Consider the following 19,889-nt stretch of genomic DNA (forward strand, 5'->3'; position numbering starts at 1 on the left):
TTGTAAAATAAAAATATGCTATTATTACTTTTTATTTTGATTTATCAGGGGCTTCCCGCGGATATAGAACTCACACTGTAGAACAGTAGGTGGAAACACAGAGCTAGATAAGAGGAACAGGTGGCCGTGTTCAGGTTGTAAATGGCAGCGAGTAGCGTGGATGAAAAGGAGGAAATTGAGAAAAGGTTGGAATGGCAACAGCTGTGCTGGAATGAGAACAATATGGGTGTCAGTTCTGATTATATAGAGCGGGAGAATGAGCGTCAAGTACTTAAATGGTCTGTAGTGGAGACACACAGGAAGAAGAGAGATCATGATACAGAAAGCAGTGGAGCGTCTAGGAAAGAAAGCATAAAGATGGCCAAGGTTGGAAGCAAGAGTCATAATGTGTCAGAGTGAAAAGTGGTGATGGTGTTTGATGAGACCAAAGGGCCTCATTTACACCCTATCTGACTAACCAATGCCTTGGAGAAAGAGATAGGTGAAGTCAAACTATCCCGGTTCATTGGAAAGGTAAATTGCTAATATTTTGTGGTAGCCAGGCTCAGAAAGGGAAGATTCTGCAAATGGAAAAGCTTATTGGGATGAAGCTCAAAAGCCATATCCCTGGGGCTTATGCTAGGTTAAGGGGAGTCATCACTGGGGCCCCAATATCTATGTCCATAGTTGATATTAAAGGAAATGTGAAGGGAGGCAGAGTGATTGAGGCCAAAAGTTTGCTCTGTAGGAAATAGGGTCAAAGAAGTGAAAGTTTATCAGTGCTGTTGATATTTGAGAAGGTTTTGCCTGGAACAGTACAGATAGCATTTTCTTATTTCAATGTTGACATGCTGAATAATTCTAATGGTGGATTGTTTCAGCAGGTTATAGATAAAGTTGTATTGATTCTGGGGCTTGGGATGGGTTTTTAGCAGGTATTGATTTGTTTTTTATTTTTTACTTTCTAGGTAGACCGTGATTCATCGCAAACTTCAGGACAGTACGTAGCAGTATGCACCTTGAACGTTTGTTTGACCGCTATGATTTCAAGATGAAGATAATGGCCACAAACTCCAGTACAGTAGGTGGCGGTGAAGAATAATGTTTGGCCGTCCTTTATGTTTACTAGATTATTGAAGTACCACAAGAGTAAATAGCGATTTTCTGAAACAGGGAAGAAGAGTATGTCATTGTATAGGCAAGGCTTGTAACCGTGGCGTTTCTCAGGTAAAGTTGCCAGCTATCTTGCTAACGTTCGCTTTTTTTATTTTAGCTCTTGCCAATTAAATTGACTTGCTGCTGGGGAAATCAGGTTTATCTAACTATTTTGACTAGGGTTGGCTAGCTAGCTACTGTTAACGGAATAGAACTAAATTGTGAATCGCTGTAACTAGCTTGTTATGGCTAAATCTAGCCATACCTTAACGTTACTTATTTGGGGACGATACTTTATTCGGAAAAGTTTATGTCTAGTTTGCACAGTTAACTGACTACTGTTAGCTCGCTACACATAACTAATAGTAGCCAACAGATCTGACCCGATTGTTTAAACTGTACCAGGGTCGGACAGGCTTCCTATGTAGATTAAAGCTGAAATGTATAACTTCCGGTGTAGATTAAGACTGGAGCTAGCGTGAGAAGGTTTGGAAAGTGTAGCTAGCAACCTCAATCCGAATTGTTCCAAAATGGCGGCTGTCCTGCTAACTCACATGAGGACAACATAGCAGTCATTCAATCTTCTTGGAATGACTATTTGGACTACAAGGCATTTCCCACCCCTGTTTTGAGGTATGTTTTTCTGAACCATATCTCGCGCCGGCTCCAACCCTAGTGCAGCTGAGCAATCTAGTCGGATCTGCAGGCTAACTAATTGTACAAACTAGGCCGTTTTCATTCAGCTGCCCTGAATATGTCTGTGGGGTTTTCCTTTCAATTAAGGCATAGAAAACCAGGTGAGGGGAGTTCTTTACTAATTAGCGATCTTAATGGAATGAGTTTGACATGTACCCTGAGAGACTAACAGTGAAATGCTTACGGCCCTTCCCAACAATGCAGAGAGAAAGAAATGAGAAATAACAGAAAAGTAATAATAAATACACAATTAGTAACAATAACTGAGGTAGATATGTACATATGACTAGTTATAAAATGACAACCGGATAGATAATAAACAATAGCAGCAGGGTATGTGATGAGTTAGTCAGTGCAAAAAGGGTAAATGCAGATTGTCCAGGTAGCTATTTGGTTAACTACTTAGCAGTGGCTTGGGGTTATAAACTGTTCAGGATCCTGTTGGTTCCAGACTTGTTGCATTGGTACTTCTTGCAGTGCGGTAGCTGAGAGAACAGTCTATGACTTGGGTGGCTGGAGTCTTTGAAAATGTTTATGGCCTTCCTCTGACACCGCCTGGTATAGAGGTCCTGGATGGCAGGGAGCTCGGCCCCAGTGATGTACTGGTTACACACTATATCCTCTGTAGCGCCTTGCGGTCGGATGCCAAGCAGTTGCCATACCGAGCGGTGATGCAACCAGTCAAGATGCTCTCAACGGTGCAGCTGTATGACTTTTTGAGGATCTGAGGACCCATGCCAAATATATTCAGCCTCCTAAAGAGGCATTGTGCCCTCTTCACCACTGTGTTGGTGTGTGGACCATGATAGATCCTTAGTGGAGTGGAGACAGAGGAACTTTAAGCTCTCAACCTGCTCCACTACAGCCCTGTCGATATGAATGGTGATGTGCTCGGCCCTCCGTTTCCTGTAATCCATGATCAGCTTCTTTGTCTTGCTTACATTTGATTGAGAAGTTGTCCACAGGTCAGATAGAATAGATGTATAACGCATAGGAATAGGTCTATGGAAAATGTGCTATAGTTAAAGGGAATACCTATAACCATACTACCCTGTTCACATTACTTGGCAGTTTTTCAACAGTGTCAAGCTGTCTCTGAACCACACCTTTTTGTTCTGTAGCTTGACTCATTTTGTTACCGCCAGGTACAATCCAGGACACATACTTGCAACTTGTCTAGCTTCCTCAGTGGGTTGTGGGAATTGCGGTTGAAGAATCATTAATGTATGAAGGTTTTCTGTGGTCATTGACCTGCAGTATAATCTGTCTAACACTTGTAAAGAGACAACTTCAACTGTGTCAGATAAGGGAGGAACAAAATGTTCCACATGCCAGACAAGTGGGCGACAACATTCCCTTGCAGTAATCTCCAGCCCAAAGCCCTGTGTGTGATGTGTGACTGGAAATTAAACAGGCTGAAGGATGCTAATCCACGGAATACAACCTTGATCCAAGCATCAGATTCCCAATGCACAGCACACACACACTAAGACTTTGAGAGGCGATGTCAGGACAGCTGGGAGCAGAGGGTGATCGTGACAGTAATCACTTAGGTAGGTCTTATCTCTGCTTCATCTTACTGTCATTACCTCTCATTCCCCTCCCAATGCAAAAGCCTCAGTATAGATGAATACATGACAGGTTGTATATAACCTGACCACACATGCTGCTATTAGCACAGAGTCAAAAAGAAGATGGAATTCACACGGGACCTCAGAGCCTGGGATTTCTCACATTGTCTGCTCTCCTGACCTTAAACACGCCTGCATAGTGTGTTAATCAGCTTCCATCAGTCACTCAACATTGTCTGCTCTCCTGACCTTAAACATGCCTGCATAGTGTGTTAATCAGCTTCCATCAGTCCCTCAACATTGTCTTCTCTCCTGACCTTAAACATGCCTGCATAGTGTGTTAATCAGCTTCCATCAGTCCCTCAACATTGTCTGCTCTCCTGACCTTAAACACGCCTGCATAGTGTGTTAATCAGCTTCCATCAGTCCCTCAACATTGTCTGCTCTCCTGACCTTAAACATGCCTGCATAGTGTGTTAATCAGCTTCCACCATTCCCTAAACATTGTCTGCTCTCCTGACCTTAAACACGCCTGCATAGTGTGTTAATCAGCTTCCACCAGTCCCTCAACATTGTCTGCTCTCCTGACCTTAAACACGCCTGCATAGTGTGTTAATCAGCTTCCATCAGTCACTCAACATTGTCTGCTCTCCTGACCTTAAACATGCCTGCATAGTGTGTTAATCAGCTTCCATCAGTCACTCAACATTGTCTGCTCTCCTGACCTTAAACATGCCTGCATAGTGTGTTAATCAGCTTCCATCAGTCACTCAACATTGTCTGCTCTCCTGACCTTAAACATGCCTGCATAGTGTGTTAATCAGCTTCCATCAGTCACTAAACATTGTCTGCTCTCCTGACCTTAAACACGCCTGCATAGTGTGTTAATCAGCTTCCATCAGTCCCTCAACATTGTCTTCTCTCCTGACCTTAAACACGCCTGCATAGTGTGTTAATCAGCTTCCATCAGTCCCTCAACATTGTCTTCTCTCCTGACCTTAAACACGCCTGCATAGTGTGTTAATCAGCTTCCACCAGTCCCTCAACATTGTCTGCTCTCCTGACCTTAAACACGCCTGCATAGTGTGTTAATCAGCTTCCATCAGTCACTCAACATTGTCTGCTCTCCTGACCTTAAACACTCCTGCATAGTGTGTTAATCAGCTTCCATCAGTCACTCAACATTGTCTGCTCTCCTGACCTTAAACATGCCTGCATAGTGTGTTAGTGGTGTGGGGGCTGTGCTTTGGCAAAGTGGGTGGGGTTATATCCTTCCTGTTTGGCCCTGTCCGGGGGTGTCCTCGGATGGGGCCACAGTGTCTCCTGACCCCTCCTGTCTCAGCCTCCAGTATTTATGCTGCAGTAGTTTATGTGTCGGGGGGCTGGGGTCAGTTTGTTATATCTGGAGTACTTCTCCTGTCCTATTCGGTGTCCTGTGTGAATCTAAGTGTGCGTTCTCTAATTCTCTCCTTCTCTCTTTCTTTCTCTCTCGGAGGACCTGAGCCCTAGGACCATGCCCCAGGACTACCTGACATGATGACTCCTTGCTGTCCCCAGTCCACCTGGCCATGCTGCTGCTCCAGTTTCAACTTCCACCTGACTGTGCTGCTGCTCTAGTTTCAACTGTTCTGCCTTATTATTATTCGACCATGCTGGTCATTTATGAACATTTGAACATCTTGGCCATGTTCTGTTATAATCTCCACCCGGCACAGCCAGAAGAGGACTGGCCACCCCACATAGCCTGGTTCCTCTCTAGGTTTCTTCCTAGGTATTGGCCTTTCTAGGGAGTTTTTCCTAGCCACCGTGCTTCTACACCTGCATTGCTTGCTGTTTGGGGTTTTAGGCTGGGTTTCTGTACAGCACTTTGAGATATCAGCTGATGTACGAAGGGCTATATAAATACATTTGATTTGATTTAATCAGCTTCCATCAGTCCCTCAACATTGTCTGCTCTCCTGACCTTAAACACGCCTGCATAGTGTGTTAATCAGCTTCCATCAGTCCCTCAACATTGTCTGCTCTCCTGACCTTAAACACGCCTGCATAGTGTGTTAATCAGCTTCCATCAGTCCCTCAACATTGTCTGCTCTCCTGACCTTAAACACGCCTGCATAGTGTGTTAATCAGCTTCCATCAGTCCCTCAACATTGTCTTCTCTCCTGACCTTAAACATGCCTGCATAGTGTGTTAATCAGCTTCCATCAGTCCCTCAACATTGTCTGCTCTCCTGACCTTAAACACGCCTGCATAGTGTGTTAATCAGCTTCCATCAGTCACTCAACATTGCTTATTGTTTATTACTTTTGCTGTATTGGACCCAACATTATGACACTTTAGACAATGGTTACATATTTTCACCAATGCCAGGTATCAAGTCCTCTCAAAAAGATGTTAATGAATGTCCTAATGCTCTACCCATTGACATTGTCAGAACAAGCCTCTTAAAATTGCTCAAAAACAAACTCCTCCAATTAGCTCTTTCTCGAAAGCCCTGCTTTATATTTCACAGGCACGAACATAAATGAATCACGCTGTATATTAAACACTTCAGTTTCCCACTTTTCTCTCAACTGGTCTCTGACCTCCCGAAATGCTTTCTCATCGTCGTGGGTGATCAGGCATACCACCATCGTGTCATCAGCAAACTTAATGATGGCGTTGGAGTCGTGTGCGGCTATGCAGTCGTGGTTGAACAGGGAGTACAGGAGGGCACTAGGCACTCGCCCCTAAGGGGCCCAGTGTTGAGGATCAGCGTGGGGGATGTGTTGTTGCCTACCCTCACCACTTGGGGGGGGCTGTCAGGAACTCCAGGATCCAGTTGCAGAAGGAGGTGTTCAGTCCCAGGATCCTTAGTTTCAGTTAGCTTCACAGTGTAATTAAAGAAGAGTTATCTTGCACATTCAGCAGGCTGTGGTGTTAAATAGGCTTTTAGAATAGTTTTTATTTTATTACTTATCGTTAATGCCGTCTTTGGTGTGCTGATTAATGCACAAGCACACTTTTTTTCCCCACTACTATAAATATTTATTTAGATTAAGTCATACAAGTGTTACATTGCATGAGGTTTAAAATACATTATCATTACATTACTATTAACACAAAAACATTTATTTAATCAAATATTTTTTGTCGTCTTCTTCAAATGAATGGGAAGATGATGCGATGACGCTATCTTAGCAAGAGGATGGAAATCTAATTTCATTGGTCCTCAACTCGTGGCTCAGTCATTTCATTCAGGAGTTAGTGGAGTTAGCAGGGAGTTTAGCCTTCCCTGGAGCATGTTTCGTTCTGAAGACTTACCTGGCTGAAAGGTGAGACACAATCGTATGACTGGTTGACCAAAATTGCCTCTTCGTAGGATACCCCTCTAGCTGTGGATGTATTTCTGGCAATATTTATTTAACCATCCCATTATGAACTACCGCTCTTCCTTGTTCTCAGTTAGATGCCAAAGTGAGTCATGTTTTAAACCCAGGAGGAAAGGCTAATGTCCAAGTAGTATTGTGACATGATCATACCCAACCAGCCAAAGTTAACTAGCTAGTCAACCTTACTGTCGAACCACTGTCTCTCCCTCTGTATGTCACCACACTGGAGAATATTGACATGTTGCTTTGTCTTTCAACAGGGGCATACATTGTGTTGTACTCACTGCAGATTCTTGGTACCAACATGAGAGCTGGCGGTAGGTTTTGCTATAATAGGTACCTGTTTAAATGGGTTTGTGGGGTGTGTTCCTAGACAAAGGCTTTGAAATGTCCAAAAATATTCTCTGCTAAATGTCAATAGTCCCCCACAAAATCAATACAGTTCAAGCAATAATAAACAATAAACCATTGTCTTTAACTTGACCATTCTTTAGTTTATCAGTGCCATCTGTTTTATTACCAAAGCCCCATATACTACCCACCACTGCAAGCAAACAAACAAGCAAGATTTCTGGCTCTCACAGACTTGTAACTTCTTCTTTAAGAGGCTCCTCTGTCCTCCACTCATTACCTGTATTAATGGCACCTGTTTGAACTTGTTATCAGTATAAAAGACACCTGTCCACAACCTCAAACAGTCACACTCCAAACTGCACTATGGCCAAGACCAAAGAGCTGTCAAAGGACACCAGAAACAAAATTGTAGACCTGCACCAGGCTGGGAAGACTGAATCTGCAATAGGTAAGCAGCTTGGTTTGAAGAAATCAACTGTGGGAGCAATTATTAGGAAATGGAAGACATACAAGACCACTGATAATCTCCCTTGATCTGGGGCTCCACGCAAGATCTCACCCCGTGGGGTCAAAATGATCTCAAGAACGGTGAGCAAAAATCCCAGAACCACACGGGGGACCTAGTGAATGACCTGCAGAGAGCTGGGACCAAAGTAACAAAGCCTACCATCTAACACACTACGCCGCCAGGGACTCAAATCCTGCAGTGCCAGACGTGTCTCCCTGCTTAAGCCAGTACATGTCCGGGCCCGTCTGAAGTTTGCTAGAGAGTATTTGGATGATCCAGAAGATTGGGAGAATGTCAGATGAAACCAAAATATAACTTTTTTGGTAAAAACTAAACTCGTTGTGTTTGGAGGACAAAGAATGTTGAGTTGCATCCAAAGAACACCATACCTACTGTGAAGCATGGGGGTGGAAACATCATGCTTTGGGGCTGTTTTTCTGCAAAGGGACCAGGACGACTGATCCGTGTAAAGGAAAGAGTGAATGGGGCCATGTATCGTGAGATTGAGTGAAAACCTCCTTCCATCAGCAAGGGCATTGAAGATGAAACGTGGCTGGGTCTTTCAGCATGACAATGATCCCAAACACACGCCCGGGCAACGAAGGAGTGGCTTTGTAAGAAGCATTTCAAGGTCCTGGAGTGGCCTAGCCAGTCTCCAGATCTCAACCCCATAGAAAATCTTTGGAGGGAGTTGAAAGTCCATGTTGCCCAGCGACAGCCCCAAAACATCACTGCTCTAGAGGAGATCTGCATGGAGGAATGGGCCAAAATACCAGCAACAGTGTGTGAAAACCTTGTGAAGACAGAAAATGTTTGACCTCTGTCATTGCCAACAAAGGGTATATAACACAAAGTATTGAGAAACTTTTATTTACCAAATACTTATTTTCCACCATAATTTGCAAATTAATTAAAAACCGATTGCTGCAGCTGTACATAGTCCATCTATAAATAGCCCACCCAATCTACTTACCTCATCCCCATATTGAATTTATTTACTTTTCTGCTCTTTTTTTTGTATTGTGTTATTGACTGTACGCTTGTTTATTCCATGTGTAACTCTATTGTTTGTGTCCCACTGCTTTGCTTTATCTTGGCCAGGTCGCAGTTGTAAATGAGAACTTGTTCTCAACTAGCTTTCCTGGTTAAATAAAGGTGAAATAATAAATTAACTAAGATGTCAACCCAAATACATCCGGCAGGGCAATAATAGTCCAGCGATACTGAACATCAAAGGGAGCGCAGTGGGAAACCATACGTTTGCTGGAGCGATAGAGGGAAAATTAGTGAGAGAGGGGGGTGGGGGGTTGGCTGTTGACTTCAGGTCTGTCAGTCTGATACACCTGATGGTTTGTTTGTCAAAGCTTCGCAACACTGTTGCTACTAATCCATTCGATCAATGACAGGAGCGGGCCCCAAAGATTCCAAACACGACCTAGAGCGTTAACACCGGCGATCAACTTCAACACTTTACAAACTAATCACGCTGAAAATAAACAGGACTTCTGCCAGGAGTTAAACACACTGTCAAAACTGCCACGCCGACCGAGAGCCTCCATACAGAGCCGGAAGAGCCATTGTTATTATCTCCCTCCTGACTGCTGCTGTGCTCTTAAAGGGGCAGCCCACGGTGAAGGCTCCGTGCAGGATTTCGCTACAAATGTTCACAACCTTTATGGACATCTCCAGTTTAGGTCTTAAGAGAGTGCTTTGAACCAAATATAATGCTTTTTGGTTTCAGATGAATTTAACACCAGATTATTGTAATTTCCCATTCTGACACTGACTGTAAATCCTTGCTAAGAGTCTCTGTGAGCTCATTGCACACATCACCATCTACAGCCAATCAGCATGCATAGTAATTCTATGTCCACGGCCCAAGGAAACTGTCCTGAGGGGAACTACTGTACGTATCTGATGTTAGAGAAGCTTCCATTGAAGAACACTCTGGGTTCTGTTGGGTAATTAACTCTCCAACCATGTGATGGCAGGGGACGTAAAGCCATTCCAAGTGAGGTTTTTTCAATAAGAAATGGTGATCAATAACACAAGGCTTCACTGAAACCTAACAATACAGCTCCAACTATCATCTAATCAATTTAGTCATGAGTCAGTGCAGTACAAGTTGAGTGCCTTTCCCTATATGCATGCTGAAAGTCATTAGTTAACTTGTTCTTTATAAAATAGCATTGCATTTGTTCAAACGCAGTTCTCCATCAGTTTACTGAAAACAAGCAGCACACTGACTGGGTGGATGTTAGATGCAGCAAATGGTGCTTTACTATTTGTAGGTAGTGGAATTACTTTAGCTTTCTTCCACACCTGTGGACACAATCCTGGTTAAAGACATGGTAACTTGGGGTGGCAATACAGTCTTATCATTCTCAGTAGTTTCCCATCTAGGTTGTCTATACTTGGTGGCTTATCATTGATGGATGGTAACTGTTTTTCCACCTATTCCACACTAACTTGACCAAATTGACCAAAACGGCATTCCTACTCTTTCATTATTAGATCTTCAATGCACATATGTTGGTTCAATGTTTTAACAGACTAATGTTTGTATTCTTTACTGGTGAAATAGTCATTGAAATTATTTTGCTATATCAAAATGTTTTTTGCTAAAATGGCCCATCAACATCAATGAACGATGTAGATTTAATTGGGTTTTCTGTCCATAATATAACTTAAGGTGATGCAAAGTATTTTCCCATCGTTTTTAAATGTAATTTATCTTGTTTTAGTAATATTCTTATTCTTTTTTTATTAAAAAATAAATAAATAATTGAGTCACAATGTCTCAGTTGACAGTATGTCAACCAATCAGCTGAGCAGCCTGAATTGTTTGTCACTTTTTTTAATGTTTTTTTTTGGACCATACCATTTTTCAGTTCATTGACCCAGTGGGCTCTAACAGTTCTCAGTTTCTTAACAGGTACATGCTTGTCAACAATTGGCAAGAATAATTTTACAAATTCTTCCAAGTGCTGCATTTGGTTTCTCCTCATACACATCAGGCCAATAAATGTTTTTCATCTTAAACAAGAGTCCTGAGAACATGTTGTAAGATCTGTTATAAATAGCTTTAGACCCTGCCTTTGGTACTTGTGGCTTTTCTTGTTATTGCCACATTGTTATGGTCACTAGCCAATGGGAACTGATATTGCTTTGGAGCAAAGCTCTGCAGCAGTGGTGAAGATCTGATCAATACTAGTGGATGTCACAGATCCAACACTATTGGTTTACACTCTAGTTGGTTGAGTGATAACCTGGGTCATGTTACAGGCTTTAGTCACAGTAAGAAACTTCCTCTGGAGAGGACAACTAGATAACCAGTCAATGTTCAGGTCACCAAGCAAATTAATTTCTCTGTTAGCATCAGAGACCTTATGACACACACACATTAGACATGGTGTTGAAATAGTGTTCAATTTCCTCTCTCTCCTGCTGTCTATTGATCTCTTCATTCTCTTTCTTTGGTCTATGTATCTAATTTCCTTCAGGCATCTTGAAGTTGGCTGCATTGGTTTCTGTCTTTTTCCTGGCAGTTTTCCTTGCCTTCCAGCTGCTGGAAATTAACATGGACTTCAATCTGGGGAATGTGTTTGGTGAGTTTGGTTACAGGTGTTTTCCAGTGTTGTAACTGTATCAATCTATTGCCTGATCTTGCATGGAATTCCAAAGAGGAATCACTTAGTTTCAAAGGCTATTATTTTGAATACATCTCTCAATAGATGGTATTAATAATCTTCACCAGGGATTCTAAATTTAGGCCTTCAGAAAAACCTTTGTCGTGTCTGCATGCGACACCCCTTAGTCTCTGGCTGAAACTAAATTCACACACTACAGAGACGGAAGGTGTGTAGCGCAATGTTGTTTTTTGTCACAAAAGGGGTGGCTCCTTGTGATATTTTCTGGCATTCGGCCATACTTTTGTGCTATATGGAAATTGAGACACTCGGTATCATTCCTTCCGTAGCCGTGGGGGCAGTGTTGTTGCTCGGTTCCTTGTTCTGATCTACAGGTTATTCATCAAAATAGTCTATTTTGTATTTGTAACCAAATATAATCTCTGCGACTGTTCAAACGCTAAACCAAACAACAAGAATCCACCCCCTGAAAATATTTAGTTTATTAGTAATAACCTGTGATTCCAGGCTATTGTGAAGTGGTAGAACCTGCTTTAACCAACTAGCTAACCATGTGCTTTTATCTGAATGAGTACACAAGCAGGATATCAAACTGGGATAATGTTTTAGGTTGTACCGGCAAGTAGGAGAGTATTTGCTAGGGCATGTTTGCAAAAGAAAAAAGAAAAAATAAGCTAAATCTGATTTCACATGGAGATGTGTGATGCTAAAAGGCTGGCCAGCTTGCTATGTTTTTAGCCAGGCTACAGACAGATTTAGTGCAAAGCTCAATGTTTTAACTTTCTTAAATAAGGAACTCAGCGTGTGAGCTCATAATGTCATAAAGACATCTGGAACTCGAGTCAAACTTGTCTGTTTCTGTCCCTCCACAACAGGGTCTATGCCTGTAGAGGAAGGCCGTAAGTATACTTCAATAACTTCTCCTGTTGCATCACTTTAACCTGATTCTCGCAATCAATCAAGTTACATTTCTTCTTCTTTTTTCGTGGTATATGAAAATCAGAGCTGATCTTCTCTTAACAAACCATGGAAACACCTTACCATGTATGCTTAAGTGTTAGGAGCTAAGTAGTTAATCTGTGTGTATTGTGTACTTCCCACCTGGCCTTTATTGTGAATGTTTTGGTTCTTTACCTGTTGAGTTCTATGTAAATAGTCTGGTTTGTTCTGTAGGTGTGTGAGTTATATTGTGCGTGAGAGAGATTCAAGCTGTGTGTGTAATAGTAGACTGTGTTTGCAGGGCCTAGATATGTACGTGTTCGCTGATATTGTGTGTTTTTGATGGGGGGGGGGGGGTGCTAAAGTGTGTTGGTATTGTATACTCTGTTTGTAATTCCATTCACAGCTACCAGACTGGAACACTACAAGTGTGGCCTCTCCAAGCCATGTCCCGAGGGACACTTCTCCTTTAAGATGGCCAGCGGAGCAGCCAGTGTTGTCGGTCCCAAAATCTGCCTGGAGGACAACATGTAAGAGACATGATGGACCAATAATAACAGTACAACCAAAGACCCACATCCCTCTCAACCCATATTAACAGTACAACCGAAGACCCACATCCCTCTCAACCCATAATAACAGTACAACCAAAGACTCACATCCCTCTCAACCCATAATAACAGTACAACCAAAGACTCACATCCCTCTCAACCCATAATAACAGTACAACCAAAGACCCACATCCCTCTCAACCCATAATAACAGTACAACCAAAGGCCCACATCCCTCTCAGCCTATAATGACAGTACAAACAAAGGCCCACATCCCTCTCAGCCTATAATGACAGTACAAACAAAGGCCCACATCCCTCTCAGCCTATAATGACAGTACAAACAAAGGCCCACATCCCTCTCAGCCTATAATGACAGTACAAACAAAGGCCCACATCCCTCTCGGCCTATAATGACAGTACAAACAAAGGCCCACATCCCTCTCAGCCTATAATGACAGTACAAACAAAGGCCCACATCCCTCTCAGCTGATACGCAGGTATTTTAAATACACACACAAAATGACCTTCCACCTGACTTTTCCTACTTGCACTGACTTTGCTGATAACTACTTTCTATTTTGAAAGAATTTACAGCACTTACAATGACTGTTATGTAGTTGTCTCACTCTGCTAAATGACTAAAAGGTAAACATCTATTGCCAGGTAGACATCTAGAGTGCAAAGCTGACACAATAGGATATTCTACAACAGAATTATCCATGTCTGTTTTACAGGATGCATTTATATTCTTATTTTATAGATTCCTAGACAGACTCGTGTAGACCGGTATGAACTATCTTGTAACTGAGGTGGAGATTCAATTTAAACATGCCTGAAGCAACCTGTTGATTGTTAACCCTCTATTTAATTAACTGTTGACTCTTGTGGCATTCTGCATCCGTGTTATTGAAATCCATTTCCTCAGGCATTGCTTCAAGGGAATCAAGTCTGGTTAGGAATAAGAATTATATTTTTGTGTCGACGCTATAAGACCAGGGTGTGACAAGTCTCAGTGCAGTGGTACACGACCGGGAACAAAGACAAGGATGGGACAAACCTAACCACAAAGTACCCAATAAAATACATGCAGGCTCACTGTCACATAATGCTTAATTTGTCCTTTCAGATTGATGAGTGGAGTCAAGAACAACGTGGGCAGAGGAATTAACATCGCCCTGGTTAATGGTAAACTAGCCTTGTCACTGCTACATGCCATAGACAAACAGTACTTCTCCTTGTAGTCAAATCGGTTGTTTTACATGACTAAATCTGTGAGTAATATGACAATTGAAAATGACATCTGGTGTGTGAAACATTTACTTTGTTCAGCGATTGGCAGCTCGAGTCCTTCGAGGATGTGTAGAGTGCCTAGATGGCTGTTAGTGCTGGGCTGGAACAAAAGCCTGCATACAACATGGCCCTGGACTGTAGTTGCCCATCCCTGCCTTGGTTAACTACTTCAATACTAACTCGTCCATACCGCTGTTCATATACACTGAGTGTACAAAACATTAAGAAGACCTTCCTAATATTGAGTTGCACCCCCTTTTGCCCTCAGAAAAGCCTCAATTTGTCGGGGCATGTACTAATGTACTACTCTGAATGCACTATTCATGATAGGAGTTAGCCTGTGATTGTACATTAGCTTGTCGTGAACAAGTTGTTTGTTCTCCACAGGAAAGACAGGGGACCTCATCAAGACAGACCACTTTGACATGTGGGCGGGAGGTGAGGCCTTAGTTTCAGTTAGATTTCCCGTGTTTCCGTGTCACGGAGTGCCTCTTGACTAGGCAGGCGGACCAGGCAAACCTGTCTTGTACCTGTGTATTTGTTGTGTGTGCAGATGTCAACACGCTCATCACATTCCTGAAGACTATTGAAGAAGGAACAGTAGTGATGATGGCCACGTTTGACGATTCGGCCTCCAAGTAGGTGTTCCGAACTGAAGAAAAGATGCACATTCAGCATTTAACTTCTCCGTGAACTCTTAGATTATAATTTTAAGCTTAGGCAAATACTTCAGTTAAGTGTCTTGATCAATCTGTTTCGTTCCTCCAGGGACTGAATTGAACCCTTGTAGAATTGACAAATGACTTTCACATAAATAAACCTGTTAACTGGCTGCGGGGAAATGTAAATGAATTTCTCCCTAACTGCTGATATTAAAGGAGTCACCAATTACTGATGTATAACAATGGTGACTAAGAGCAAAGGTTCAAGTAAAGGAAAGAGTGGTAGGTAGAGATATTTAAGTGTCTAGTCTACAGACTCTCAATGACATTCTAGCTGTGTATTCACTAGCAAATGGACCGAAACGGTGAGGGACTACCTGAACTTGTCCAATAAGAAACTTTATTTTTGTTGTGAAACATTTCGCTATGGTGTGCACAAATGAATACGACCCTGCTTTGCGGTCCACAGGCTGAACGACGAGTCCAAGAAGATGATTGGTGAACTTGGCAGTTCCAGCATCAGCACATTAGGCTTCAGGGACAACTGGATCTTTGTGGGAGGCAAAGGGATCAAGACCAAGAGTCCCTTTGAGCAGGTAACTTCAATTCCCCCCCTTTTAAAATATTTATCCTCCTTAACATGGTTTGTTCACATTTTTTCTTTCCTGGTCTGTTCACATGGGACTTTTTCACCTCTCCCCGTTGAAATATCAAGGCTTCAGTGGAGCACAGCTGATGGAACTTTGTCTATAGAAATACCATTTCTCATGATACAGATTCATTTTCTAGCCCTGTCATAAAGAGTTGCGCGACATCCAGATGCATTTCATACATGTCATCTACAACCCTCAGACTCAACTCTGGACCGCCAAGCCAATCCCACTGCATTTCTTACATGTCATCTACAACCCTCAGACTCAACTCTGGACCGCCAAGCCAATCCCACTGCATTTCATACATGTCATCTACAACCCTCAGACTCAACTCTGGACCGCCATGCCAATCCCACTGCATTTTTTTCATTGTTCCCCTCTAATCAGGGACTGATTTGGACTCGAAACACTGTGTGTGTGCAATTGAATTATCAGGTAGAACAGAACCAGCAGACTCCGGACTTTGTAGAGTAAGAGTTGAACACCCCTGGTCTACAACGTTGCAGATGTCATCGGAGGCTTGATTACCTAGAGAGGCAAGGTGAAATATCCCAAATGGAGCTAGATGAAGCCAGAACAATAATCTACTTGTTGAGCAAAGCTATAGCCTTCAGTCTGGTGTTCATGGTCATCACTCGCTGTTCAGTTTGTCAAGGTCCCAACATCAGCGTATAACTGTCCTGCAACAGGGCACTTTGACGCAAGAATGCACTCGAACGTGACGTTTGTTTGTAAACTAAAAATTGCTTTATAAGATATGTAAAACACAGCCATTCCATGATTTAGTTTTCGTTCTTTACAGTCCTGAACTATTGATTTCATTATCTGAGTTTCACCAGACAAGACAATTTTGAGAATACTGTCTTTTTACAATTTCCATCTGACCCTTGAACATGTCCCAGAGTGAACAGGCACTCCTTCAATATTGACTTTCCATCCTCCCTTATGTGTTCTTGGGACATTGTTTGTGATCGCTGTGCCGGTACACACACAGCCTTATCAGACAAGAGGGGCCATGCAATGTGCTTCCCAAATGGCACCCTCTTCCCTTTGTAGTGCACAAAACACTTGCACTATATAGGGAATAGGCTGCCATTTGGGATGCTACCATTGGGTCTAATCCAAAACCTGTCTCTGCCTCTACAGCACATAAAGAACCATGCTGAAACCAACAAGTACGAGGGCTGGCCCGAGGTGCTGGAGATGGAAGGCTGCATACCCCAAAGACAGGAGTGATCTTTTCACTTGATCCCTCGACCGTTCCCTTCATAGCCGACCCCTTCACGCCTTTGGTTGCGTCTCCCATTCTTCTCTTAAAATAGTGTACTTGCACACTTTCCTATGATGGCTCTAACAATGGTTGAACCTCCCTCCACCCAATGCTAACACCAACGCAGCCTTGGCATTTTAGAGACTGTCCCTCTGCGTTGCAGCTGTCAATGTTTGCAGCAATCGGTGTTTGACGTCAGGAAGCATCCTTGTTTGTTTGTGTCATGGTATTGTCTATATATAGAAAGAGGAATGGTATGGCAGAAATTCCTGTTATTGGTTATTCAGCAGAATGTACGAAGATCACTGTGAAATTTGTAAATAGAACTACAAAAAAAAGTATCAACTTTTGAACATCGATATTGTAATATAACATCTTGGAAAGCTATATGGCTTAAGATCCTTGTTACTTAAGAGTGAATTTATATTATAGCTTTTTATCTTTAGTGATTGGTCTTTTAAATTGTTAGTTTTTGTGTGGTTTGGGAGTGGAATGAGTGAGGAAGCGTGTAGCTAAAGCTTGTTAGTGGGGATTTTGACTTGTGTGCATCTTCCTTGGATAGAATGAGAATCGTTGGTTTTGGATGGGGGTCATGTACCTAAGTGTTTCAAAATCTATAAATATTTAGCTGGTTTTGCTGATTTGATAAACAAATCACTTGGGAATTTATTGGCACCTTGACAGCCTTGGAAAAACCATTCAAGAATAGATTGATACAGTACAAAGATGACTAGGTTTTGATTTTGTGGCTAGATCTTACTTTCCCCAGTATCTCTGGTTTACTTTAAAGACTAACTCTGCATCACATCTCTTCCACTTGACTGACTTTTTTTGTTCTGATCATATAATGCAAGAACTGCCTAGGCTGAAGCTCACAGCTTTTAGCTGAGTTACTGTTGGCTTTTGCAACATTGCATCATGTCCCCCCTGGATCTTCTTCAGTGAGCGGTCTCAGTACCACTACCACTGTTCATTAGCTGTGGTCATATTATCTACAATTCAACCCAGCTGTCATTTTGTCACACTTGGAATGGAGTTAGCTACATATATAACAAATAATACATTTGACGTTTTATTTAAAGAAGCAAGTCAATTAAGAACAAATTCTTATTTACAATGAAGGCCTACACTGGCCAAACCCAGATGAAGCTGGGCCAATCGTGCGTCGCCCCATGGGAATACCAATCAGGACCAGTTGTGATACCGTCTGGAAAGGAACCAGGGTATCTAGTGACTCCTCAAGCACTGAGATTCAGTGCCTTAGACCGCTGCACCACTCGGGGACCCATGGATTGATTCAGTGGATTAATTCCTGTTCTGTGTGTGAAGTTGAATCCATTGGGAGATTATTGCATATGCAGTTATGTCATGTGCTTTAACTACGGTAACACCTGGTGCTGAAAGTAGCACACGTTTCAGTGTGTAATGTAAAACATCTCAGCTCGGTCCCCTAGTTGGTTCAAAGGATAACTGTCTGTTTTTGGTCAAATGGCAGGAATACAATCCTGTTTCTGTTTGCTTTTAGGGCAGTACATGTAACCTAACACAATGTGATTGTGGAGGCTATTCTGAAACGTGTTCCCCCATCCACTTGTCTATGGAGTCATTGCAATGAAGGATTTCTCCTTTTGTCTTGACATTGGCAAGATATTTTAGCACAATGAATGACATCCTCCACATTGCCTTTTAAAAAAGATCTGTGTTCTGTTTTTTGGTTTCATTTGAAGACCTTGAGTGAAGTGAAAAGCCCAAATCGATACCCCATCGATGCCATTCCAAAACAAGTGTGTCCTTCCTGCTCTTAATGGAATTCATCCCACCAATGTGCCTTGTCTGACTTACAAATCCATAGACAGTCTATGTAATATTCATTATTTCTGCATCTCTACTAAACTACTGATTCGTTAGTCATATATGTTGTTGTTGTTGCAAGGGAGTTAAATGGGGAACAATTCTGATAATTGTGACTCATTTTGTTGCAATGTCTTACATCTGTGTTGTGAAACATTTCAAACAACTTACCATTCATGAGTATGATTAATAAAGCTCAACCTGTCTTCATTGTACATGTGACATCTATTTCTCTCAATGCCTTGAACATCTTAAATCCTTTATGTTGGCAGATGAAGTTGACTTGATTTTAGGGAGGAAAGAAGGAGTACATCCGGCTTCTTCACCTGTGCGGTCGTATGAGGGGGTGCCGAGGCATATTTCTGTCTGTAGTAAAGCCCTTTTGGGAGGAGAAACTCATTTTCATTGGCTGTGCCTGGGCCCACCCGACCCCTGCCCAGTCCTGTGAAATCCATAGATTAGGGCCTAATGAATTTATTTCAATTGACTGAATTCCTTATGAACTTTAACTCAGTCAAATCTTTGAAATTGATACATGTTGTGTTTTTATATTTTTGTTCGGTATAGTCATCTGCATCAATCTGGCTTGTCTTCACGAGGTTGCATCATACTCAAATGGCATGAATACATATAGCTCTTTGTTTTGGTACTGTGACACTGTCTGTTCTACAGCCTAATGTTTCTAAACTAAGAACATTCCACAAGGTTGTGCTGGGATTCTATTATATAATAACCAAATACCCTATTATCTTTGCAAAAAGGTCAGCAATAATTTACCACCTGGTTTTTAATAAGAATTATAAACTGGGTGGTTTGAGCCCTGAATGCTGATTGGATGACAGCTGTGGTATATCAGACCATCTACCACGGGTATGACAAAACATTTATTTTTACTGCTCAAATTATATTGGTAACCAGTTTATAACAGCAGTAAGGCACCTCATGAGTTGGTGGTATATGGCCAATATACCACTAAGGGCTGTATCCAGGCACTCTGTGTTGTGTCGTGTTTAAGAACAGCCCTTAGCTGATATTGGCCATATACCACATGCTTTCGGGGCTTATTGCTTAAATATATGACTGACTGGCTATTGTTGGTATGTATTTTGAATTCATACTTGTACATAATGCACATCACATCTACACACCAGTGTGGTTTCAACGCCAACAGCGGTCTAATCAGAGCATTTGCAGGTCATGCACACTGACCTTGCGCTCAACTGCCGTAAAAAAGTTTGTGTTTTCAAGTGTCATGTTGACAAGCATACTCCATTTTCTTGACAATTTGGGGAGTGCTTTGTCTGGAGCCAGATAGCTGCCAAAAGGTTGAACATCGTAAGAAAAGCCATATGTATATTGTTAGGATCGTAAGAAAAGCCATATGTAT

General features: G+C 42.1%; 1 protein-coding gene across 5 annotated transcripts; it reads left to right on the forward strand.

Moving 5' to 3' along the window:
• Nucleotides 1-1,090: 1,090 nt before the first annotated feature.
• On the forward strand, nucleotides 1,091-18,717 carry LOC109887567 (protein FAM3C-like). 5 transcript variants are annotated; one of them, XM_031797147.1, is made up of 11 exons: nucleotides 1,205-1,291; nucleotides 6,559-6,715; nucleotides 7,033-7,089; nucleotides 11,138-11,242; nucleotides 12,160-12,183; nucleotides 12,630-12,753; nucleotides 13,903-13,961; nucleotides 14,454-14,504; nucleotides 14,620-14,704; nucleotides 15,198-15,324; nucleotides 16,528-18,712. In XM_031797147.1, the coding sequence occupies exons 3-11, from the start codon at nucleotides 7,077-7,079 to the stop codon at nucleotides 16,615-16,617; spliced, it is 678 nt and encodes a 225-aa protein (XP_031653007.1). In that variant the 5' UTR covers nucleotides 1,205-1,291; nucleotides 6,559-6,715; nucleotides 7,033-7,076; the 3' UTR covers nucleotides 16,618-18,712. The 5 variants fall into 5 exon arrangements, with proteins under 5 accessions (XP_031653002.1, XP_031653004.1, XP_031653007.1 ...); XM_031797142.1 differs by lacking the exon at nucleotides 6,559-6,715 and having other exon boundaries at nucleotides 1,091-1,206; nucleotides 16,528-18,717; XM_031797144.1 differs by lacking the exon at nucleotides 6,559-6,715 and having other exon boundaries at nucleotides 1,203-1,767.
• The last annotated feature ends 1,172 nt before the right edge of the window (nucleotides 18,718-19,889 follow it).

This window comes from Oncorhynchus kisutch, linkage group LG19 (genome assembly GCF_002021735.2).
Source record: "Oncorhynchus kisutch isolate 150728-3 linkage group LG19, Okis_V2, whole genome shotgun sequence".
In the NCBI taxonomy this organism is placed as follows: Eukaryota; Metazoa; Chordata; class Actinopteri; order Salmoniformes; family Salmonidae; genus Oncorhynchus; species Oncorhynchus kisutch.

What these genes read in the sequence shown, in the direction of transcription:
- LOC109887567 (XM_031797142.1), top strand. An exon ending in CAATCTGGGGAATGTGTTTG is followed by an intron (nt 11,243 to 12,159) that starts GTGAGTTTGGTT and finishes CCTCCACAACAG; the next exon opens with GGTCTATGCCTGTAGAGGAA. An exon ending in ATCTGCCTGGAGGACAACAT is followed by an intron (nt 12,754 to 13,902) that starts GTAAGAGACATG and finishes TTGTCCTTTCAG; the next exon opens with ATTGATGAGTGGAGTCAAGA.